This window comes from Hypanus sabinus, chromosome 21 (genome assembly GCF_030144855.1).
Source record: "Hypanus sabinus isolate sHypSab1 chromosome 21, sHypSab1.hap1, whole genome shotgun sequence".
NCBI lineage: Eukaryota > Metazoa > Chordata > Chondrichthyes > Myliobatiformes > Dasyatidae > Hypanus > Hypanus sabinus.
In genome coordinates this window covers 54,883,068-54,908,725 of record NC_082726.1, presented here as the reverse complement: position 1 = coordinate 54,908,725, position 25,658 = coordinate 54,883,068, and the positions used below count along the sequence as shown (strand labels likewise).

At 42.6% G+C, this 25,658-nt stretch overlaps 1 protein-coding gene across 4 annotated transcripts in view; it reads right to left on the bottom strand.

Moving 5' to 3' along the window:
- LOC132379059 (AT-rich interactive domain-containing protein 3A-like) overlaps positions 1-25,658 on the bottom strand; it is a 244,142-nt gene that overhangs the window by 113,989 nt on the left and 104,495 nt on the right. For all 4 annotated transcript variants that reach the window (XM_059946560.1, XM_059946562.1, XM_059946563.1 and 1 more), the window contains one exon: positions 19,344-19,416. In XM_059946560.1, the coding sequence (XP_059802543.1) occupies positions 19,344-19,416 (73 nt within the window). The remainder of the gene's footprint in view (positions 1-19,343; positions 19,417-25,658) is intronic.

The window sequence follows — 25,658 nt, the reverse complement described above, 5'->3', positions numbered from 1 at the left end:
AAACAGCCTACTTGCTTTCTATCACTGAGCTAGTCCAATTAATGCACAATTCTTAGGGGCGGAAAGGTAGGTACCAGAGGAGTTAGTGTAACATAATTATTGCACCAGTAACTTGGGTTCAACTCTGCCACTGTCTATAAAGAGTTTGTACATTCCCCTCATGACTGCATGGGTTTCCTCCGGGTGCTCTGCTTTCCTCCCACATTTCAAAGACATATGGGTTACTTGGTTAATTTGTCACTTGTGTATTTGGATGGAGCGGGCTTGTTGGGCCGGAAGGACCTGTTACCGTGTTGTATCGATAGATAGATAGATAGATAGATAGATAGATAAATAAAATGAGCTCAATAGAAGGCAATGAACTTCTCTGATACTCCCCAATACTTAGGGCCAGCTCTCCCATCTATTTTATTCAGATTTAAAGAGATTAGCTTTAATTTGCATATCAAAACTTTGAAATATACAGTGAAATGTATTGGCTGCATCTAATCAAATCAGCGAGGATTGTGCTGGGCACCCCACAAATGTCACCATGCTTCCAGCACCAGCGTAGCGCATCTGCAACTTTCTAACCCTGACCTGTATGTCTTTGGAACAAGGGGGTGGGGGTGGGGGGGGTGGTAACTCGAGCACACGGAGGAAAACCTGTGACGCTTATGTTTATTTTATTTGGTTGTAAACTCTATTGTGACGCTCCCCAAATTATTTGCTGCTTGAAAATATAATGCTGTTCCTGATCAATTGTTTGCAAAAGGCTGGAGAAACTCAGTAAATGAATAAGTGTCTATGGAGGGGAATGGGCAGCTGACATTTTGGGCTGAGATCCTCAATTGGGACTTCCTGAGTTCCTGCAGCATTTTGTGTGTTGCTCCAGATTTCAGCATTTGCAGTCTCTGTGTCTCCCATCACTGACAGGGATAGTTAACACAATTCTGTTCAACTTAAACATCTGAGAAGATCAGATGTTGCTCCTTCAAAAAGATGTTAAGAGAAAGAGCTTTATCATCATTGCAAGATGGTTTCATCTTTGGTTTGTGGTGTTGACAGAGTTGCTATGGTAACTATTGATTAACATTTTGTGGCTTCTTCCTCTGCCTCACAGGACAACATCTTTTCAGGGAAAGATGTAGCCACTTTGCCAATCGATTGGGAACCAGAGATCAATATAGTGAGGAAGGGAGAAGTCAGATATTATCCCACCAGGACAGAATTATTCATTTGCTGCTGCTCCTTCCTGGATATAAAAACTCAATGAGCTTGTTTTACCTTTTGCTAGTGTTTTATAGCAGTACATATTGTTTACTCACCTTGGTAGAAATTTCATAGAGCACAGGATATCATACATACATAACATAGGTACATCTGTACAGCTGCTCGTTAATGCAAATACCTAATCAACAAATAATGCAGCAACAACTCAATGAATAAAAGTAAGCAGACGTGGTCAAGAGATTCAGTTCACACATAATGCTGGATAAACTCAGCAGGCCAGGTAGCATCTACGGAAAAGAGTTTCAGGCCGAGACCCTTTACGACCGTTCACTCTTTTCCAAAGATGCTGCCTGGCCCGCTGAGTTTTCGTTTGTTGCACTGGATTTCCAGCATCCATAGATTTTCTCGTGTTTGTGACAAAGTTCAGTTGTCGTTCAGACCAAACATCAGAATGGGGAAGGAATGCGATCTAAGTGACTTTGACCACAGAACGATTGTTGGTGCTATTATTGTTTGCACGATGGTTTTTTTCTCCCTGTACACTGGATGTTCGACTGTCTTTGTTTATGAGTTCTTTATTTAATGGATTTTTTTTTATGGGTGTGACGTGATTTTTCTCTCTGCACGTTGGGTGTTCGGAGGTCTTCTTTTACTCGATGGGTTCTTTTTCGCTTTCTTTGTTTTGTTGCTGCCTGTTAGGCAACGAATCCCAAGGTTGTATCATGTATAAATACTTTGATAATGAATCAACTTTGAACTTTGATATCAGACAGGGTGGTTTGAGGATCTCAGAAACTGCTGATTTCCTGGGATTTTCACACACAGCAGCCTCTAGAGCAGGCATGGGCAAACTACGGCCCGCGGGCCATATGCGGCCTGTTAAGCATTTTAATCCGGCCCGCAGAACTTGATGAAATTATATTAATAAACCTTGTTAACGTTTTTCCCCCGCAATTCTGGCGTTTTCCCAATAGATGACGCACTCTATATATATTGACCTTTGTTGAGGTGCAGCGTATTACTCCACATTTGCGCTTTACTATGTGACCTTGTGGCGACCCATTTCCTGGCACATCCGAACCGGCTCACAATTAGCCAGCATTCCGGCTAAGGGAAATAGCCTGCGGGGATTTGCGAGCACAGAGCTTTGGAGCCTCTGCGCCACGGGGGGCAGTTTGAGGGATGCTTAAAAGTGAGGCTGGGGATTTCGAATAAAGTTTTTTCCCTTCGACTGCGGTTACCGACTCGGTGTCGTAATTTTAGCGCTGCGTGTAGCACACTGCTACAACCTCTCACCCCTTCTGTAAAGATGAGTGGAGCTAAGAAAAGGAAAGTGGATAGAGAATGTCGGGTGTTTAATAAGGAGTGGACAACTAAATATCTTTTTACCGAACACTGATCAACTGCTGTATGCCTGATATGCCAAGAGACTGTGGCAGTTTTTAAAGAATATAATATCAGCTGTCACTATGCCACAAAACAAGCCAACTATGCTAGCGACCAGTCAATGAAAGAACGGGAAGCTAATGCTCAGAGGTTGGCAGCTAATTTACAGGCTCAACAAATTTTTTTTTCATTGTCAAGCTGCCATTCATGACTCAAGTACCAAGGCGAGTTTTATGCTGTCATTTAAATTAGCAAAGGCCAGCAAGCCTCTGTCTGAAGGCGAGTTTTTGAAAGAATGTATGGTGGAGAGAGCAGGTGTATTGTATCCAGAGAGCAAAGACAAATTTGAAAAAATCAGTTTATCACGCAGGACAGTGACTCGCCGTGTGGAACTGATAGATGAAGATATAACCAGCAACTTAAATAAAAAGGCAGAGTCGTTCACGTTATATTCATTAGCACTGGATGAAAGCAACGATGTAAAAGACACTGCTCAGCTCCTCATTTTTATCCGAGGAATTAACAATACTTTTGAAATAACGGAGGAGTTTTTGACAATGGAGTCTCTGAAAGGAAAAACACGGGGAGAGGACTTGTATGACCGGGTGTCTGCTGTGATCGAAAATATGAAGCTCCCTTGGAGTAAACTTATCAACGACACCACAGATGGATCTCCTAATTTGACGGGTAAAAATGTCGGCCTGCTGAGGAGAATACAGAATAAAGTGAAAGATGAAAATCCTGACCAGGATGTTATTTTCCTTCACTGCATCAATCACCAGGAATCTCTATGTAAATCGGTATTACAGCTGAATCATGTTGTGAATCCTGTCGTAAAACTTGTCAACTTTATATGTGCAAGGGGACTTCAGCACCGTCAGTTCATCACGTTTCTGGAGGAAACTGATGCGGATCAGCAGGACCTACTTTGTCACTCCCGTGTCCGCTGGTTAAGTTTGGGCAAAGTGTTTCAACGAGTATGGGAGCTCAAACAGGAGATCGGTGCATTTTTGGAGTTACTGAGGAAGGCCGGTGAATTTCCTGAGCTGAGCAACAAGAGCTGGCTTTGTGACTTTGCGTTTGCTGTGGATATATTTTCACACATGAATGAACTGAACGTGAAGCTACAGGGGAAGGATCAGTTTGTGCATGACATATACACAAACATGAAAGCCTTTAAATCCAAGCTGGCTTTTTTCTCCAGGCAAATTTCGAATAAGTTATTCACTAATTTTCCCACACTAGCCACGCTGGAAGAGGCTGGCGCAAATGGGAAAAAGTACAGCAAGTCACTGGATGCGTTGCACAGAGAATTCTGCCGTCGCTTTTCTGATTTTGAAAAAAATGACAAGTCACTTCAGTTGGTGGCCTGTCCCCTGTCACAAGATCCTGAAACAGCACCAGAGGAGCTACAGCTGGAACTGATCGACCTTCAGTCTGACCCCGTCTTAAAAGAGAAGTTCAACTCTCTTAAACTGAATGACTTTTATGCTTCACTTGGTAAAGCGGTGTTTCCAAACCTCCGGAGGACGGCACAGAAGATGCTGGCGTTGTTCGGCTCGACCTATTTGTGTGAACAGGCGTTCAGCGTCATGAACATCAACAAAGCCAACCACAGATCCAAGTTAACTGACCAACACCTCAGATCCATCCTAAGAATCGCCACAACAAAACTAAATCCAGACTTTGATGCGCTGGCTAAAAAGGGAGACCAACAACACTGTTCCCACTGAAATTAAAAATAAGTTTCTTCGTTGTGTTATGTAAAAAATGCATTTTAAAATATTTTTTTCAATAAGCCTTACATGTTACATGTCATTTCTGTTAAGTGATGGACATGAGTAGTGCACAGGTGCACGTACGTTCTCAAAATAAAAAATGCGCTCCAGATCAAATAACGCTCTCCGCATGACTGTTCTGTCATTGTGCGGGTCGTTGTTGAGTTTTGGCACAGGGGACAATTGAATAAGAAGGAGCAGGACAAGTAGACCTGCATCTCCTACCGTTTTTGAAATAAAGACAGTTGGGAGGAGAGTGATGATGATAATATCTTGAAGGATAACAGAATTTTCAGTGCTTTAAAATAATAACTGTTACTATTAAAAAAAGCTGTATTTTATTCATTTAATTTTCAGTGTTTTAAAAGTCATTTCAATAAATAGCTAAATACCATGGGACTTCAAAGACAGATATTTTGTTGTAATGCATTTGTTCATTTTCAATTGAAATTAAAGCACATGTTTTCTACATATCCCATGATATTTTATTTTCTCTTATGAGGTGTATTACCAAAACACTCCGTCCATCTGCTCCTGGTCTGGCCCCCCTGTCAAATTTTAGAACCCTTTGTGGCCCTCAAGTCAAAAAGTTTGCCCACCCCTGCTCTAGAGTTTACAGAGACTGGGCAAGAATGTGTTGTGAATGAGAGAGGTCAGTGGAGAATGGCTAGACTGTTTTAAGCTGACAGGAAGGTGACAGCAACTCAAATCACCACACGTTACAACAGAGTAGCAGAAAAGCTTCTCTGAATGCACAACATGTTGAACCTTGAAGTGGATGGACTACAGCAGCAGAAGACCGAGATCAAACAGACACACAACATATTCAGTGCCCTCTTTATTTGGTATAGGAGATACCTAATAAAGTGGCCACTGCATGTACAACATTACTGCACGGTATAGGCCCTTCAGCCCATGAAGAATTCACACTCACTCGGAATCGTTCACAATGCCAAAACCAACATTACTCCCAACACTCTCCAAAGCACTTTCTTTAGATGGTGTCACCATTACACCATAAGACATAGGAGCAGAAGTAGACATTTTGGCCCACTGAGTCTGTTCCACCATTCAATATTTGATTTATTATCCCTCTCAACCCCAATCTCCTGCCTTCTCCCCATAACCTTTGACACCTTTAACCAAGAACATATCAAGCTCTGCATTAACTATACCCAATGCCTTGTCCTCCACAGCTGTCTGTGGCAGTGAATTCCACAGATTCACCATGCTCTGGCTAAAGAAATTCCTTCTCATCTTTGTTCTATTCTGAGGCGGTGCTCTCTAGTTGTTTAGGGATGCCACCACTCTTATCAAATAGGGATGAAATTGAAAGATCCCACAGTGTTCATTCCTTTCCAGTTATGTACTTCATGCTACCTTTTCCTGCCCACCCCTAACGATGGTGGTGAGCTGCATTAACACTCTACTGTTGAGAAAGGAGATCAGGATTTAGGCCCATTGACAACATGGAAACAGTAGTAAACACTCAAGTCAGAGCAATGTGAAACTTTATGGTTACTACCCTGTACAGCTTGTGTTTGATTTATATTGTGTGTGTTGCCCATAGCTGTAATGCTGATGTGAGCAGGTTTTCATTATACCTTACCTCACCATACTTACACATGACAATAAACTCATCGCAGCACCCATCACTAAGGACCCCAAGCAACTGGCACATGCCCTCTTCTCCCTACTGCCATCAGGGAGGAGATAATGGAAGCCTAAGGAAGCACACACAACACTGTAGGAACAACTTCTTCCTCTGGGTCATTGGATTTCTGAATAGTCCATTATTTTGCTCTCTTTTTAAGAACAGAGAGCATTATAGCACAGTACAGGCCCTTCAGCCCACAATTTTCTGCTGATTCTTTAACCTACTATAAGATCAATACAACTCTTCCATTTTTCTATCACCCATGCGCCATTCTAAGACAATATAAAAATCTTTCCAAATCTTTATCACATCCAACCATTTTTTAAAAGTTATTATTGTACCTGCTTTCACCACTTCCTCTGGAATCTCATTTAACATAGATACCACCCAACCTCTGTGTAAAAAAATTTGCCTCCCAAGTCCCTGTTGAATTTTCCCCCTCTCACCTTAAACCTATCCCTCTAGTTCTCGATTCCCCAACCCTGGAAAAACTCTGGATAAATTCATTCTGTCTATACTCCTCATGACTTTAGACACCTCTATAGCATCACCTCCCAGTCTCATATAGAACTGCACAACACAATACAGACCCTTCAGCCCAACAATGGTGTGCTGACCTTTTAACCTACTCTAAAATCAATCTAACCCTTCCCTCCCACATAGCCCTCTATTTTTGTTTCATCCATGTCTCTTATGCTCTAAGGATTAAATCCTAGCCTGACCAACCTCTCCCTTAAGTCCTGTTAATATCCTTGTAAATCTTTTCTGCACACTTTCCAGCTTAATAGCAATTTTCCTATAGCAGTGCAACCAAGACTGAACACAATACTCCACAATACTCAGTGCTCTGACTGATGATGGCCAACTTGCTCAAACCTGTCTTCTCCACCTGGCACACCAATTCCGGGGTAAAACAAAACACGGGAGAAAGCAGTTTATGGCAATTTTGAACTCATCGTCACCTCTCTGCTAGGGCCATGACTGGAAGCCCCATTGAACATTTATTACAGAGAATACTTTGCCATGTACCCGCTGAAAGGTCTGACCCACAGATTACGCAGCTTGGAGTTCACTTACAAGATTACGTCAGAGCCCTTCCTAACTACAACTAAGTTTCATGGCTTCTTGAAAAAGATGTTAATCTCAAGTTTAAAAAAAGGACTCTGACCCCTTGTTTAGAGTGGTTAAGGTCAATCGAAACCAGCTCATCACTGATTTTCAAAATCTATGTTGCACTCATCAACCAGGGGAGATCTCAGCTGGGGGGGGGGGGGGGGGGGTGGAGACCGTATGAAGGCACCAGAGGAAGCAGGAGGGGGGGCACATGGCATCTTAAGCTGCTGCACCATTCAGTCAGATCACCACCCTTGCTGGGTCTGAAATCCACTCCTCAACTCAGTCCTCGTGTTCACCACCCCTACTCCCGATTCACTTCCTAAAAATCTATCACTCACACTCTTCTGGACTGGAGTATTCTAAAGGGCTGTTATCTTATGTGGAAATATATTTCTCCTCCTCTCTGTCCAAAACAGACACAGCCTCTCCTCTATGTACTCTGTCTCTACCTACTACTGTTTCGGTAAAGCAGTTAGCATGTCCAACTCCAGACATTCCCTCTTCCATTGAGCAGAAAATACAAAAGCCTGAAAACCCATACCACTAGGCTCAAGGACAGCTTCTATCCCACTGTTAACAGACTCTGAACAAACCCCTGGTACTATAAGATAGACACTTGGACTCGCAATCTACCCTGTCATGATCTTGCACCTTATTGTCCGCCTGCACTGCACTTATTCTGTAACTGTTACACTCTACTCTGCATTGTTATTGTTTTACCTTATTCTACCTAAATGCACTATGTAATAATTTGACCTGTATTAACAGTATGCAAGTTAAAATTTTCCACAGTGTCTTGGTAGATGTGACAATAATAAACCAATACCAATACTTAACAATAACAAAACACAAAACTTAACAATACTTAACCTCAGATTAGACAGAGTTCAAAAATGTGCAGCATGAAGAAGTCTTCTCACCATCCATCTGCCCACTGTTCTCGATTCTAGTAGGGATGGTAAGCCTATGGCGCGTGTGCCCAATAAGGCACACATAAAAATTCTGTTCGCACGGGACATGCAGTGTCACCCCTTTATTCTTTAACTCCCACTCATAATTAAAAGACACATAATGATCATCTCTACTGCCAAATGAAGCAAAGAATGTTTCTTTTACAACTGGAGAACAGTGTGATGTTTTTACAGGAATGTCTCACATTGGACTGGCGTAAGCTAGATAGTTATAAGAATATGTGACGTTGGATGATATGTTTTCAAATCCTCACAAACCTGGTGTACACATCAGTATTTGGATAGTAAATAGTTGCAGTAATTTAGAAATGACATTATTTTTCAGATTAATAATAATTTTTGAACAGGTTATCGAAAATGTTTCAATTATTTAGATTTGTCTCTGTTATAATTTTATTCAGAGTAAAACAATGTAAATATGCAACAGGCCTCCTTTATCCATTTAAAAAAAGTCCATAATTATTGTTACTAATTCATTAATCAACAATAATCTCTGTTCAAAATTACCATGACTTGCAAGAGAAATCTTTCGGAGACTATCGACAATTTGGGCGCATGCTCTCAAAAACGTCTGTCACCCCTGCTCTAAGAATAACTCGCGTTTCAGTACTCCACTGAGGGGAAGGCCAGCCTTCCTCAGTTCTCCATACAGCTCCCTCTACATCCCAGGTACACACAGTCCTTGTGTTCTGCTGACTCAGGGAAAGACTGGGCAGCCTAGGACTTTACGCCTTGGAGACTAAGGGACTGATATAAAGTCATGAGGGGTATGAATACTGTGGATGCATTACAGTCTGTTTCCCTGGCAAAAGGAATCAAAATTAGAGGGCACAGATTTAAGAAAACGAATCTGAGAAAAACTTCAAACAAGAGAAAATCTGCAGATGTGGGAAATCCGTGCAACACACACAAAATGCTGGAGGAACTCAGCAGGCCAGACAGCACCTCCTGGTCTGCTGAGTTCCTCCAGCATTTTGTGTGTGTTACTATGAAGAAACTTCTTCACACAGAGGTTGGTGTGTATATGGATGAGCTGCCAGACAAGGTGTCATGAGGCAAGTATAATAGCAACATTTAAAATTAACTTGGATAGGTACACGGGCAGAAAAGGGATAGAAGCAAATGGGCAAAACAAGAGCAAGTAGTAGCAGCTCAGATTGGCATTTGGTCAGCATGGACAAATTGGGCAGAAGGGGCTGTTTCTGTGCTTTATTACTCTATCACTTTGAGGGTTACCAGCTATGCTTTTGCGAGGTTGGATTGGGAACACTGGAGACAGCTGGGCTCAGAAGTGTGGGCCATAATGAGCATGAAGCCAATTGTTTCAGGATTGGGAACATGTGAAATGTTTACATATGCACTTAAACTTGTTATAACCACTCTTATGTCTTACAGGCTTCGTTTCATTGCCAGTGGCCCAAGTGCTATCTGTGATCCAACAGGCTTTGCAAATGCTGGAAATCCTGAGAAAAACACACAAAATCCTGGAGGAACTCAGAAGGTCAGGTAGCATCTTTGGAGAAAATAAAAAGTCAACATATTGAGCCGAGACCCTTCATTAGGACTTAACGAAGGTCTTGATGAAGAGCCTCGGCTTGAAACATTGATTGATCATTTCGTAACACCCTTTGAACGAAGACATTTCCCCTCAGATTCCCTGTAAGTATTTTACATTTCACACTTAACTTGTGACTTCTAGTTCTAGTCTCACCAAGACTGGGGGGTGGGGGGGGGGGGGGGAGAGAAATCCAGCATACGTTCACCCCTCTTAATTCTGTACCATTCTATAGACTCTCCTTTCATTCTCCAGGGAATAAAGCATACGTGTGAGGTGATGCATTTTGGAAGGACAAACCAGAAGGCTGAGTACAGGGTTAATGGTTGGTTACTTAACAGTGTAACAGAGGGACTTTGGGGTTCAAGTCCATACATCCCTCAAGGTCGCTGCACAGGTTGATAGGATAGTTAAGAAGGCCTACGGAATGCTAGGTTTCATTAACAGGGGGATTGAATTCAAGAGTAGAGAGGTCATGTTGCAACTCTACAAATCTCTGGTGAGACCACGGACTATTGTGTTCAGTTCTAGTCATCTCATTATAGGAAGGATGTGGAAGCTATGGAGAGAGTGCAGAGCAGATTTACCAGGATGTTGCCTGGATTAGAAAACAAGTCTTATGAGGCAAGGTTAGCAGAGCTGGGACTTTTCTCTTTGGAGCGTAGAAGGATGAGAGGGGACTTGACAGATGTCTAAAAGATTACGAGAGGCATAGATAGGGTGGATATCCAGTCCCTGTTTCCCAGGGCACTAATAGCAAACACCAGAGGGCATATGTACAAAGTTAAGGGAGGGAGGTTTAGGGGAGACATCAGGGGTAAGTTTTTACATAGAGGGTTGTGGTTGCCTGGAATGACTTGCCAGGGACGACGGTGGAGGCTAAAATATTAGAGGTATTTAAGAGTCTCTTGGACAGGCACTTGGATGAAAGGAAAATAGAGGGTTACAGAGTAGTGTGGGTTTAGTACTTCTTTTAAGGAATATATGGGTCGGCACAACATCGAGGGCTGAAGGGCCTGTACTGTGCTGTAGTGTTCTGGTGTTCTGAAGCAAAACACACAAAATGCTGGAGGAACTCAGCAGGTCAGCAAGCATCTATGGAAATGAATAAACAGTTGACATTTTGGGCCGAGGCCCTTCAACATTGACATCCTAACCTTTTCAATTTTTCTCTCCAACTCAGGTCTTCAATTTCTCTGCCCCCTTTCAAACTCACTGATATCTTTCATGCGTGATGGGAGAATTGATGCGCATATGAGACAAAATGAATTAATTCTGTCTAATAGGACTTTTCTGAGCGCAGGCAAGGAATCAAAGGGCTGAATGGCCTGCTATCTTATAGGAAATTAAAACAAGTTATGAATTAATTTCTGACCATTATACCTTAACAACACTGGGAAAACAGAACGCCAGTCCAAGGAATTTGTATTAGTTAATGATTGAAAAATGGTCTCTGTTTAAATGGTGTGGATTGCCAGCTATGCAATACAAACATAGCCGTGCATTTATATAGGACAGTTCACCATCTCAGGGCATTTCATAGCGCTTTACTGTTTCTGTTGTGACGCAGAAAATGTAGCAGCCAGCTTGGGCAAACGAACTCCGACAAACAGCAATGTAATAATGACCAGATTATCTCTGACAATGACATTAAATGAGCATTAAAGACTGGCCAGTACATCGGGGAGAATTCCAATTCCACTCCCCCCTCACCCCAATATCTGTCTTCAAAACAGAATCATAGGGTCCTTTAAAATCAGCTGAGCGAGCACTTGGAATGCAAACCCCCACACAGGATAGTGTATCACTCCCCCCAGTACTGATAGATCTTTGCACTCATACTTCAAGAGTCATAGAGCACTACAGCAGCACAGAGACAGGCCCTTTGGCCCATCTATACTGAGCCATACTATTATTCTGCATCGTCCTATCGAACTGCACCCAGACCATAGCCCTCCATACCTCTCCCATCCATGAATTTATCAAAATTTTACTTAAATGTAACCACCCTTTTCTATTGGCAGCTTGTTCCACACTCACATCACCTCTGAGTGAATAAGTTCCCCCTCATGTTCCCCTTAAACATTTCACCTTTAACAAATGACCTCTAATTCTATTCTCACCTAATCTCATCTGAAAAAGCCCACTTGCAATGACCTTATCTATAACCCAAATAATTTTGCATTCCTCTATCGAATCTTGCTTCATTCTCCTATGCTTCAGGGAATAAAGTCCTGACCTAGTCAATCTTCTCCTATAACTCAGGTTCTCAAATCCCAACAACATCCTTATAATTTTTCTCTGCACTCTTTCAATCTTATTGGTATTTTTCCTGCAGGCAGGTCACCAGAACTGCACAGGAAAGAGTGGAGCTTGAACCCACAAACCTTCCAATTTTCATAGCACTAATATTTGAATATACTGAGTGCAAGAATTGGTGCGTCATGTAATAAGCGTGCTTGATATTGGTGAGACTGCATTTGGAGTATTACATGTATTGCTGTTCACGAGACTAAAGGAAGGTTTGATTAAGGTACAGATGTGATTAACAGACATTTGAAGAGGTACATGGATTGGAAAGGTTTAGAGCAAGGGTTCCTGAACTTTTTCATACCATGGAGCCTTACCATTAATCCTTGGTTTAGAGGGATATGGGTCAAAAGAAGGCAAATGATCAGGAAGGCAACTTCATCAGCACGGATGAGGGGCTTAAGAGCCTGTTTCTGTGCTATATAACTCTTTGACTTCACTGGTTTAAGTACAACATGTTTAAAGTGAAGGTGGATTAGTCTAGAAGAAAGGAAGGGGTTGGGCAAGAGCAGATGGGCCAAACAGCCTTTGGTTTCCATGTAATTTCCTGCAATAGCCCTCCTCCTTACGCACAGGCGGTGTTCATGAACATCTTGGAAAAGTTCTAACATAGCAGCATTCTTTTAAAACAGCGCCTGTCCACAGAGGTGTAGCAGTTAGCGCAACGCTATTACAGCTTGGGGCGTTCCGGAGTTCAATTCCGGTGCCATTCTGTAAGAAGTCTCTGTATATCCTCCCTGTGGAATGCATGGGTTTTCCCTGGGTGCCCCAGTGTCCTCTCCCATTCCAACAACGTACCGGGGTAGGTTAATTGGTCTTTGTAAATTGTCCCGTGATTAGGTTAGGGATAATCAGGTTTGTTGGAAGATGCTGGGGTAGCACGACTCAAAGGACCAGAAGGGCCTTCTCCGTGCTGTATCGCTAAATAAAATAAACTTCAGGAGGATAGAGGTACGCAGACTATATTTATAGGGAGACAGTAACATGAACACTTCAAATCTCCAGTGTGGTAACTACTGCTAGACCTCATCAATCACTGTCTGTCAGATAAAGTCCTTTCAGCAGCCGGGGGAAGCTAACAAGTGAGAGCTACTGCATCCCCGGATCAGTTAGTGCAACCTGCAGCTACCAGGGCTTAGCAAGATTCCCGCAGGATTGCGCCTGGTGCCGATCTCTCACCCCTTCCCCCACACCACGCTATTTTTTCTGTGTAAGGGTGGAATTCCACACAAAATGAACCTTTTAATGTAAACAGCTCTGAGCTCATTAATCCACCGTCCCACCCCTGGCTGTCTCAATAAAACCTCTGACAGGAATGGGAAGGAGCTCCATCTAACAAGGTAATGGGGCCAAATCCATAACGAATCATTAACACTGCAGTGCCCTGCACTTCCAGTAGCAACCGGAGATCCATCATCTTCTTCTAAAGGGCAATAAGACATATTGTTAAATGGCCTCTTCCGTAAGATTCACGACTGTCCACAACTGATGTCCATACAGTGTGAATCAGGGCCCTGTCGACAACTGGTGTACACACAGAGTCAGGACTGCTACAACTAGTGTACAATCAGTGTGAATCAGGATCCCGACTATAACCGGTGTAGCATCTGGAAAACATTGTTTGAGGGGTGGCTTCCAAAGTGGCACTGGATCAGACATTGAGGGGGACAATATTTTGGATTAGATGGATTAAAAGGGATTGGCAGCTAGGAGATTAAGAAAGTAGCCTGTTTGGTTTCAGAATTAAAATCTAGTCTGGCAGCAGCCAATGGAAAACCAATCTGAACCCATGGCCAATCTGACTCATCCACTGCCAGTCAAAACCCGATCTACCTACAGCCAAACAAACCCCAGCTCTACCACGCCCAATCAAAACCTAACACACCTGTGACCAATCCAAACGTAGCTCAAGCCGTTGGACTGAGTTTTCCCCCCTACTTTCGACCTACAGTGTCACAATGTCAAACATGATATTGAACTACTTTAGGACGAAATATATTTCTGGTGTAAAACTGCGCAAATGACCCCAGGTTGGGTAAAACAGTGAACTGTGCCTGACTTGCCTGAATGTTTAATACACACCAAACATGCCTGATCCGAACCCAACACAAACAGTCACACCTTGCCTGCCGGGCCTGAATGAAACAGCTACAGCAGTGCTAGAAAGTTTGTGAACCCTGTAGAATTTTCTCTAATTCTGCATAAGTATGACCTAAAATGTGATCAGATCTTCAAACTAGATAAAGAGAACCCAATCAAATAAATCACATTAAAAAAATTATACTTGTTCATTTATTTATTGAGAAAAATGATCCACTATTACATGTATATGTTGGAAAAAGTATGTGAACTTTTGCTTTCAGTAACTGGTGTGACCCCACTTGTACAGCAATAACTTCAACCACACGTTTCCTGTAGCTGTTGATCTGTCCTGCAGATTGGCCTGGAGCAATTTTGGGCCATTCCTCCCAACAAAACTGCTTCAACTCTGGGATGTTGGTTGGATTCCTTGCATGAACTGCTTGCTTCAGGCCTTTCCACAACATTTCTATAGAATTAAGGTCAGGACTTTGACTAGGCCATTCCAAAACACTAATTTTCTTCTTTTAACCATTCTGTTGTTGATTTACTCTTGTCTTTCGGATCATTGACTTGTTGCATTATCCAACTTCCATTAAGCTTCAGGTAACGGACTGCTACCCTGACATTCTCTTGTAAAATGTCTTGATCAATTTTGAATTCATTGTTCCCTCAGTCATTGCAAGCTGTCCAGGCCCTGAGGCAGCAAAGCAGCCCCAAACCATGATGCTCCTTCCACCATGCTTCACAGTTGGGATGATGTTTTGGTGTTGGTGTGCACTGCCCTTTTTCCTCCAAACATAGCAATGTGCATTTCTGCCAAAATATTGTCCTGAAGTGTTGTAGAACATCCAGGTGGGCTTTTGTAAAGTTGAGATGTGCAGCAATATCTTTCTGGAGAGGAGTGGTTTCCTCCATGGTATCCTTCCAAGAACACCATTTTTGTTCAGTATCTTTCTTACAGTGGACTCATGAACAGAGAATTTAGCAAGTTTTAGAGATTTCTGCAGGTCTTTTACTGTTACCCTTGGACTTCTTTTCACCTCTTTCAGCATTGCATGATGTGCTGTTGGTGTGATCTTTGCTGAATGCCCACTCCTAGAGAGAGTAGCAATTTTAGTGCTGAGTTTCCTCCATTTGTAGATAATTTCTCTTATGTGGGCTGATGAACATTCAGGACTTCAGAAATGCTTTTGTAGCTTTTTCCAGCTTCGTGCATCTCTACAATTCTTCTTCCAAGGCCCTCTTGAAAATTGTTTTGATTGAGGCATGGTGCACATAAACTGACTTTGTCTTTTTTTTAGAGGGCAGGACACCTCTACAACCCATACCTCCAATCTCATCTCATTGATTGGAACACCTGACTCCAAGTGGCTTTTGTAGAGGGCATTACCCCAGAGGTTCATATACTTTTTTCAACAAATACATATAATATTGGATCATTTTTCTCAGTAAATAAATGAACAAGTATAATGTTTTTGTGCTATTTTTAATTGGGCTCTCTTTATCTAGTTTTAGGACTGACATGAAAATCTGATCACATTTTAGGTCATATTTATGAAGAAATAGAGAAAATTCTGCATGGTTCACAAACTTTCTACTAGCAGGACAGAGCTAGATTCAGAATGAGAGTGCAGGATATGTCCAGTATTAAACCATTTGACCGCATACTCCACACTTAACCTCGATCTGATTTCAATTGCACCTTTTAAATTGCATGTGACTATCTTAATTTGTTTTGAAAAATATAAAATCCCTGTAATATGTATTGAAAGTAATTCCTCGTTTTAATAGGGACAAAAATAACTTCAAAGGTGTGAATCGAACAGCCTGGGCAAGCTGCTAAAGGTGTACGTGGATCAAAAATGTGGGTGAGAAGACTTTTCAGTTCAACTGTAGTGGTGACTCCTATCAGCTAATCATAGAGCAGAGTAAAGCATAGGACAGGTTCTTCAGTCCACAGTACTAGTACTTCCTACGATGCCAAGTAGAATTGATCCAATCTGTCTACACGTGATCCATTCCTTCCTGTTCATGTGCCTGTCTAAAAGCCTTGTAAATGGCCTGTTCCAGGAACCTGCTACTGACTGCGTAAAAGCTTGCTCTGTACAACATCTCCCTTAAGCATTCGCCATCTCAGCTTAAAGCCATCCACTCTGGTATTTGGCATTTCTATCCTGGGAAAAAGATTCTGACTCCACCCCCCCCCCCCGCCCCCAACTTCCTCTATTCCCCACTCTGACCTTATTACCTCTTCTCACCTGCCTATTTCTTTACCTGTGATCCCCTCCTCCTTCCATTGCCCATCCTCCTCTCCCATCAGATTCCTTCTTCTCCAGCCCTTAACCCTTCCCACCAACCTGTTTTCGCCTATCACCTTCCAGCCAGCCTTCTTCACCTCTCCCCACCTTTTTATTCTGGTATCTCGCTCCTTCTTTCTCAGTCCTGAGAAAGGGGCGTCAGTCCAAAGAGTCAACTGTTTATTCATTTCTAGGTATGCTGCCTGGCCTGCTGAGTTCCTCAAGCTTCTTGTGTGTTTGCTTTGATCTTCTACCTAGTCCCAACCATCTGCACCCATAGACCTCCATACCCCACCTATCCATAACCCATCCAAACTCCTCTTAAATGTTACAGTTTACTGTATCTATCACTTCCACTGGCAACAGATGGCAGCCTATTCCCCTGTTCTCTCCTAATAACCTTTAGTCCCTTTAGTAGTACAAGGTCCCTGGCCTTGTAAGGTCGCAGCTCCACTCATTGCTCACTTTGCTGCCCAGAGTGACAGAATCTAAGTGAACTTAACAAGCTTATTTCAATGGACTCAGGTCTAATGGTTAAAAACTGTACACATAATCTGCACACTAATACATTAAACTGATGAACAAACTGCTGTGCCCATCAGTCCATAAGAAATAAGAACAGAATTAGGCCATTCAGCCCATTGAGTCTACTCTGTCATTCCATCATGACTGAATTTTTTCATGCCCATAACCCTTAATCCATTTCCCACTCAAGAACTAATCAATCTCTGCTTTAAGTATGCCCAATGACTTGGCCCCCACAGCTCTCCGTGACAATGAATTTCACGGGTTCATCACTGTCTGCCTGAAGAAATGTCTCCTCTTTGAAAGAAACTTTGTTCTGATGCTGTGCCCTTGGATCCGACGCTTGCCTACTAACGGAAATATCTTCCGACATCTACTCTACCCAGGCCTTTCGGTATCTAATGGGCATCAGTGAGACCCCGCCTGATCTTTCTGAAATCCATCAAGTACAGGCTCAGAGGCATCAAACATGCACCACGTCAAATGATTCATTCATGGGATCATTCTTGTGAATCTCCTTTGGACCCTCTCCAGGGCCAGCACATCTTTCCTGAAATACGGAGGCCCAGAAACTGCACACAATCAGTGGAACTAAATGAATGGAAACAACAGTGAACAGTTGGTTGACTTCTCAGAACAAAGCAAGAAATCAACTCCAATAGCTTCAGAATAGAGGTGCAGATGAGTATGTACAGGAATGTCCAAGTGTGCAAAGACACACAACACAAACACACATTTGTGTACATGAGCCCACACATAAACATGCTCACATACATGTACACACCATAGTTTATCTTTCATGTTGGAGAACCAAATGAAGAATCTATTTTTCCGATCCCATTCCACATTGACAACTATTTCTAGATTACCCCAACCACCCTGGATTTTCAATTGAGCAATGGTTAGGATCTCTTTGTGTCCGAGCATGACTTCCATGGGGTGACATCACATCCCATAAATCCTTAGGAAATCAGGGAAATCTTGCCCACTGTATCCCAGGGGTCATCACTATTGGACATCTCTGGAACCTCCTAAGGTAATAATATCATGAGCAGGGACTCCTGTTCATAAGAACTCTCTTACTTACCAGCAACACTCTCTCCACCAATGTTACAGCCAATCACCACACCCTCTGATGATGGAAGGAGGCTCATACAAAACATAAATTCCAACAGAGAGCAGATGGGCCAAATAGCACACTTCTGTTCTGTTACAGTCCACATAATTCTTTTTATACCTGATTACTCTCAGGGTTATTGCCAACAAAACCACCTTCTTTAAAGATGCTACAAACTAAATGATCGAACACATTCCCTCATCTTTGGCACACAAGATCGGAAAAAGCTACAGAGGGCTGTAAACTTAGCCAGCTCCATCATGAGCACAGGTGTCCCCACCGAGGATGACTTCAAAAGACGGTGTCTCAAGAAGGCAGCATTCATCATTAAAAGCCCTCACCAACCAGGACATGCCCTCTTCTCATTACCACCATTGGGAGGAGGTATGGGAGCTTGAAAACACATACTCAACACTTTTGAAGCAGCTTCTTCCTCTCCGCCATCAGATTTCTGAATGTCCATGAACACCATCTCAATTATTATTCTCTTTTCACACTACTTATATTTTATGTACGACTTATAGTAATAGTTTTCTTTTCAAATCCTTTTATTATTATTATTATTATCATCCAAAATAACAAAAGTACATCAAAGTAAGTAACACTTACAATGTCTCAAAGGGAAAACAAATATTAAGGATTGAAAAATACGGTGACACAAAAAAAGAGAAGGAGAAAACCCTACTAAAGCAAGAAGAAAGTGAGAAAAAAAAGAACCCATTAGGTGTTCAACCCCGGAGCCATGCGTCAAACAAAAAGCTTCTAAAAATAAACATCAAACCGCCAGCAAAAAAAAATACCAAAACTTACAATTAGATCACGGAAGAAATCTATCAATTAACTCAAATGGTAGCCACGAGCAAATGAACCCCATCTTTTCACAGAATCAAACATAGGTTTGAAGGTTCGACTTATAGCAATAGTTTTATGCATTGCACTGTGCTGCTGCTGCAAAACAACAAATTTCACTATGTCAGTGATACTGAGTCTGATTCTAATTCACAGCTCATAGAGAGAGAAACAGCTCAGATTTCAACTCAGATTCTCCAGTGGAAGATCAATGCCAAATTTGTAAAGCCACCTATAAGACAACAGCCACCTAATGAGACATGGTTGATTTGGCACAACTCTTTTCATCTGTACTCCAGCGAGAAAGTCAACAGGTGTAGAAACTCATCTTGAGTCCTGCTGTGACTCTTCTCATCACCCTGTCTAATGCTCAGCTCTGTTGACTTCAAGAGGGCTTCAATAACAGGCAGGACTTCCAACCCAAGGTAAATTTCTACTCCAAAGCTGAGGCAAAGCATTAGACATTGGAAACACAAAGTCAGACTCACCTCTCTTCTGCATAAAAACGAATAAATCATCCAGGAACTCTTTCCGCTTGGGATCGTTGTCCAGTTCGTAGAGCTGTAGAAAGAGAACGAAAGAAGACACTGTAATGAGGGCAGCATGAGGGAGTCACTATGAAGTTGAGAATCTGCCCCACAATCAGTAGTATCTACAGGAGGCGTTACCTTAAGAAGGCAACATCCATCAGCAAAGATCCCCACCATTGAAGAAATGTCTTCTTCTCACAGCTACCACGAGCAGGAGTTCAAAAAAGAGCCTGAAGTCTCACATAACCAGGTTTATGAACAGCCACTTACCTTCAACTATTTGTTCTCGAACCAATTGGCACAACACTAACCACTACAGTTTAACAATACTATGACTACTTCAATGACTTAGATAGACTCAATTAGTTTTGTCACATGTATCTGGAGACAGAGAAATGTTTTTGGAATGTGGAAGGAATCCGGAGCGCTCGGAATAAACCCATGCGACCACAGGGAAAGCTTACCAACTCTTTCCAGACAGCGGTAGAATTGAACCCGAGCCACTGGCACTATAAAGTGTTACACTAACCACGATGCTCACCCTTCAATTATGCCCTGCCATTCCATCATGGTTAATCCATTTTCCTTTCACTCCCAATCTCCTGCCTTCTCCCCATATCTATCCATGCCCTGACTAATCAAGAATCTATCAACCTCTGCCTTAAATATAAAGACTTGGCCTCCACAGCTGCCTGTGGCAATGAATTCCACAGATTCACCACTCTCTGGTTAAAGAAATTCCTCCTCATCTCCATTCTAACGGGGCGCCTCTCTATGCTGAGGCTGTGTCATCTGGTTTAAGACCCCCCGCCCCCCCCACCATAGGAAACATCCTCTCCACATCCATTCTATTAAGGCCTTTCAACATTTGATAGGTTTCAATAAAGTCGCCCTCATTCTTCTGAATTCCAGAGAGTACAGGCCCAGAGCCATCAAACACTCCTCACATGACAAGCTTTTCAATCCAGGAATCATTTTTGTGAACTTCCTTTGAACCCTCTCCATGATGAAGGGTCTCAGCCTGAAGCATCGACTGTTTATTCCTTTTCATAGCCTGACCCGTTGAGTTCCTCCAACGCTTTTGTGTCTGTTGCCCCAAGACGAGTGTTCAGTTCATGGTCAATGAGGGACTGATAAGAAGCAGTACCAACATTGAATAAAAAACAGGGATGATAATGTCAATTAATTTAACAGAGAAACAAGAGACCACAGTTACTGGGAACTGGATCAACACACAAAATGCTGGAGGAACTCAGTGCATCAGGAAGCGTCTATGGTGGGAAATGGACAAACAAAGTTTTAGGTCAGGCCAAGATGAATCTCAACTCTATAAATGTCAACTGACCCTCCCTGGATGCTGCCTCACCTCCTGAGTTCCTATAGCTTTTCATCAACTAATTTATTGTTTTGAGTATTCAATACTAACACCTGCTTAGCCTACCTCTCTGTCCCATAATCAGTTAGTGATGAGACACTATCATCAATGACTCACCATCACCAATCATTCGTAATATGCTATTCATGGAAGTGGGCTCAGCAACCACAACTGATCCTATTTGTTTAGTAGGAAGACATATTTTTATAGTAACACACACTGAATGGCCACATGGTGAGGTACCCCCTGTACCTTCTCCCATGGTCTTCTCCTGCCATAGCCCATCCACTTCGTTCAATGTGCTGTGCGGGCAGAGATGATTTTCTGCACCGCGGTGTTGTTATGCGTGCTTATTTGAGCTACTGTCAGCTTGAACCAGTCTGGCCATTCCCCCCAACCTCTCTCATTAACAAGCCATTTTCGCCCACAGAACTGCCTCTCACTGGATGGGTTTTGTTTCTCGCACCATTCTCAAACCATCCCATCTGGCACCAGCAATCATTCCACAGTCAAAGTCACTTAGATCACGCTTCTTCCCCATTCACTGAGTTGCTGCCACTTGATTAGCCAACTAGATACTGGCATTAATAAGCAGGCGTACAGGTATATCTAATAAAGAAGCCACTCAGTTGTCACAAAGTGCTGGTGAAACTCAACAAATCAGGCAGCGTCTATGCAGGTGAATAAACAGTCAACATTTTGAGCAGAGACATTTCATCGGGTGTTTCACTTTCATGGTCTTTCATTAAGTAATAAAGATAACTGATGCTAGAATACTTGGGTACTAAATTAATGCTCAAGTAATGCTAACCATTTCTGGCATCCAAATCTTTCCCACTAGTGAAACATAGATGGAAAATCACTCCAAAACTCCCATGCTACTGACAAATACACATTCCTGCAGCAGCAATCCAGAAGTTCCCTCTGAGTAGTTCTACAATTAATAACAGAGCCAGTGCTTAATCCTCATGAGCTCACATGAATACTTTTGGTAAACACAGAAATTAGTAATTACCAGCCGCACAATATATAACAAATAATAAATCAGTTGGCAGCTGGTTCATTCAATATGGGGTTCTATTAAGTCCGGCGTTGCCCAATATATCATCTGAATAACCAAAGACAGAGTTTGGTGCTAATTCAAGATCTTGCTTTTCCCTTTTAAAAGTGACCCAAGTCAATCAAATCTCCAGCACAAGTTAGAACTGCATGGGGGTCTGCAAGTGAAAATGTGTAATGAGAATGTCATTCTATTGTTGATGTTGTAGGGAGTACTGTATTGAGTAATGAAAACCTGCCTTCTGAGGAATTTGACTGCAGCTATTCAGCAATGTATGATTCTACGGTTCCCCTGATTTGCATATTCTTTTCTCATGTCATATACCAGCAATGTTCTTGGTTGAACAGGGAACGGATGTTATTGAACACCACAGCACAGAAAGAGGCCCTTTGGCCCATCTAGCCAGTGCTGAACTAATAATCTGCCTAGTCCCATTGATCTGCGCTCAGACCCTCCATGCCCCTCCCATCCGTGTACCTATCCAAATTTCTGCTAAATGCTGAAATTGAATCTGCATCCACCACTTTCAGTGGCAGCTTGCTAAGCACTCTCACCAATCTCTAAGTGAAGAAGTTCCGCCTCATGTTTTCTTAAAAGTTTCACCTAACACCCTTAACTCATGAGCTTTAGTTCTAGTCTCACTCAACCTCAGTGAAAAAGTCTGCCTGCATTTGCCCTATCATTTTATATACATCCATGAGATCTCCCCTCATGCTTTATGGCATAAAAGGTTTCCGACCTTACCATTAACCAAGTGGCCTATGGACCACAGGCTGGGAACCCCTGCTCTAGGATATAAAATCCCAATGTGTTCAACCTTTCTCTTTTAACTCAGATCCTCAAAACAACACACACAGAAACTGGAGGAACTCAGCAGGTCAGACAATATCTATGGAAAAGAATAATCAGGTCCTCAGATCCTGGCAACGTCCTTGTAAATTTTCTCTGCATTCTTTCAATCATCAATGTATCAGAGATATGAACATTTTCAGCCCAAATTTAAGATCAAGATGTCACACCTGTCAGAAAAGGTGTTTTACCATAAAACCCAAGGGGATTTTTTTAAACTAATACAGCAGCAATTGGGACAGACTTCCGAGAATGTGGAACATGGGGGAATATGTGTAAAACTGGTCATACCATGGCAAAGAAATAAAAGGCTGTAAGAAACACATCTCAACCCTGGGAAGCATCCCTGGTTGCTAACTCACATCTCCAGTGACCTAGCAAAATTTAACAAATGATCTGGTGTTAACTTGAGGAAAAGATTCCAATGTTTTTCTCACCCCCTCAGAATTTCCCAACCTTACACATAAAGCCCTGGCTCCATGTTCCAAACTGTAACCCAATCCTGCCCAATCTGGAGTTGTTCAACTCCAGACCATAAGACCATAGGACTTAAGAGCAGAATTAGGCCATTTGGCCCATCGAGTCTGCACCACCATTTCAACAGGGCTGTCAATTTCACTCTCAACCCATTCCTCTGCCTTCTCTCCATAGCCTTTCACCCCTTGACAAATCAAGATCAATCTCCTACTTAGTTGCGCTCAGTTCCCTGGCCTCCACAGCCACCTGCAGCAACAAATTCCACAAATTTACCACCCTCTGGCTAAAGAAATTCCTTCTCATCTCATGGCTCTAAATGGACACCCCTCTATTCTGAGACTATGTCCTCTGGTCCAAGAGTACAGGGATATCCAGCTCTACATCTTGTGCAGGTCATAAGATGAGTAGATGATACTTTGGCATTAGCAATTCAAAATGTATAGGCCAGAAATATGGAGATTTTAGCACTATGGACTAAAACTTCAGGATAAACACAATCAACTGTTGTACATACAATCGAATCGCATACAACACAAAAACAGGCTCCAAACACGATGACAAATTAAACAAAATCTCCTTTGCCTCTATATGATTGATATCCTGCACATCCATGTGTCTATTAACAGCCACTTGAACACCAGTCCTGGATAAAGGAGGGAGGGGGGGAGAGGGGGGAGGGGGAGGGGGAGAGGGAACTTTCCCCGCACATTCCCTTTAAATTCCCACTCCCACCTTAAATAGATGTCCTCTAGTATTTGACATTTCAACCCTGGGAAAAAGATGATAATAATAACCTCAGCATCAATTTCCTGAAAACTCACACTAAATGATTTAAGGAACAGCTTTGCAGCGTAACAAGGGCAACACGGTAGCACGGTGGTTAGCACGATTGCTTCTCAGCAGTCACTGAAGGGGTTTCAAATATCGCCGGCGTCTGTAAGAAATTTGCATATTCTCCCCGTGACCGTTTAGTTTTCCTCTGGGTGCTCTGATTTCATCCCATATCCCAACGACATACCGTTGTGGGCAAGTTACGCTGGTGCTGGAAGTGTGTTGATATTGGTGGGACTGTCCTAGGCACAATCCTAGCTGATTTGATTTGAAGCAAATGGTGCGTTTCACTGTATGTTTCGATCAATAAGTGATGAATAAAGCTAATTCTTATCTCTATAGATTCCTGAGCAATCCATGAACCCATGGACACTGCCTCACTAGTCCTCTATTATACTCTGTATTGATTTACTGACTTATTGATAGACAGATTGTAACTTATGCCTTGCACTGTACTGATGTCACAAAAAAACAATTTTCACAAATATATCAGTGATAATAAACCTGACTAATTTTGAGGATATCTGGGTATCTATGCAGAAAGGGGAAGAAACCTCTTAACTAAGATGGCCCCTGAATGCTCAGAGAATGAATATGTTCAAAACCAGTCACAGTGGAGATTTGAATGCAAAGTGAACTTAAGGACTAAAAAGACAAAATCAACTATAATCACTGCACAACCGAATAACTATGATGCCAAGTGGTCTGCTCAGTTTCCACTTAGTGAGTCACGTTCCGAAATGACTGCGGTACAATAAATTATTCGTGACTTATTTCACCGGTGACTACAGTAAGTGGAAAATAGAGGCAGCATCCCCAGTACCTTCCACAGCGAGAAAAAGCCAAATCATCTCTGGAAGAAGTGGTTGAAAGTGCTGCTGTGAGGTCAGCACATTAAATCAAGATTCTACAACTGACGGGAACTCTGAGAACTAGAATGAGATGGTTACGGGATGTTTCTGCAGAAAGCAATTAACTGCTGACACTGGTTTAAAACAAAAGCCTTTGGCACAGCTCGGTTACTCACTTGTGGTTGAGGTGAGAGTAGGGGAGGAACTGGGGAAATCAGAGATTAGCGATGATGCAGGGAGGAGAGAGAGAGAAATCGGGAGAGAAATATGGGAGGGATGAGAGAGAGAGAGAGAGAGAGAGAGAGAGAAAGAAGTCAGGAGAAAGAGTGGGGGAAGAGAGAGAGAGACAGAGGCAAGGGAGAGAGGTTAGGACAGAGGATAAGTGTGAGAGAGAGAGAGATCCACAGCAAGAGAGTGGGCAGGGCAGAGGGGGCTGGCGAGAGAGGGGCAGGAGAAAGAGAGGACAGGAGAGAGAGATGGCAGAAGAGAGGGCAAGAAAGGAGGAGATTTGAGAGAGGGGTGTGTGGGAGAGAGAGGGGGCTAGCAGTAGGGGTGGAAGAGGGGAGCAGCAGGGAGAGAAAAGGCTGAAAGGGGGCAGGAGAGAGATGAAGAGAGAGAGAGACAGCATGAGCGAAAAAGGAAGGAATCCAAGGAAGAAAGGGGAGGGGGGGTTGGCAGAAGAAAATAGGTGAGAAAGGATAACTAAGGAAGGCGTGAGGAGAGTGATCAAGATAGAAGAGAGCAAAATAGAGAGAGTGAAGTACAGATTTAGAGAAGTAAAAACAAAACTAGAAAGAAAAGTAAGAAAAAGGGGAGGAAGTAAGAGTGGG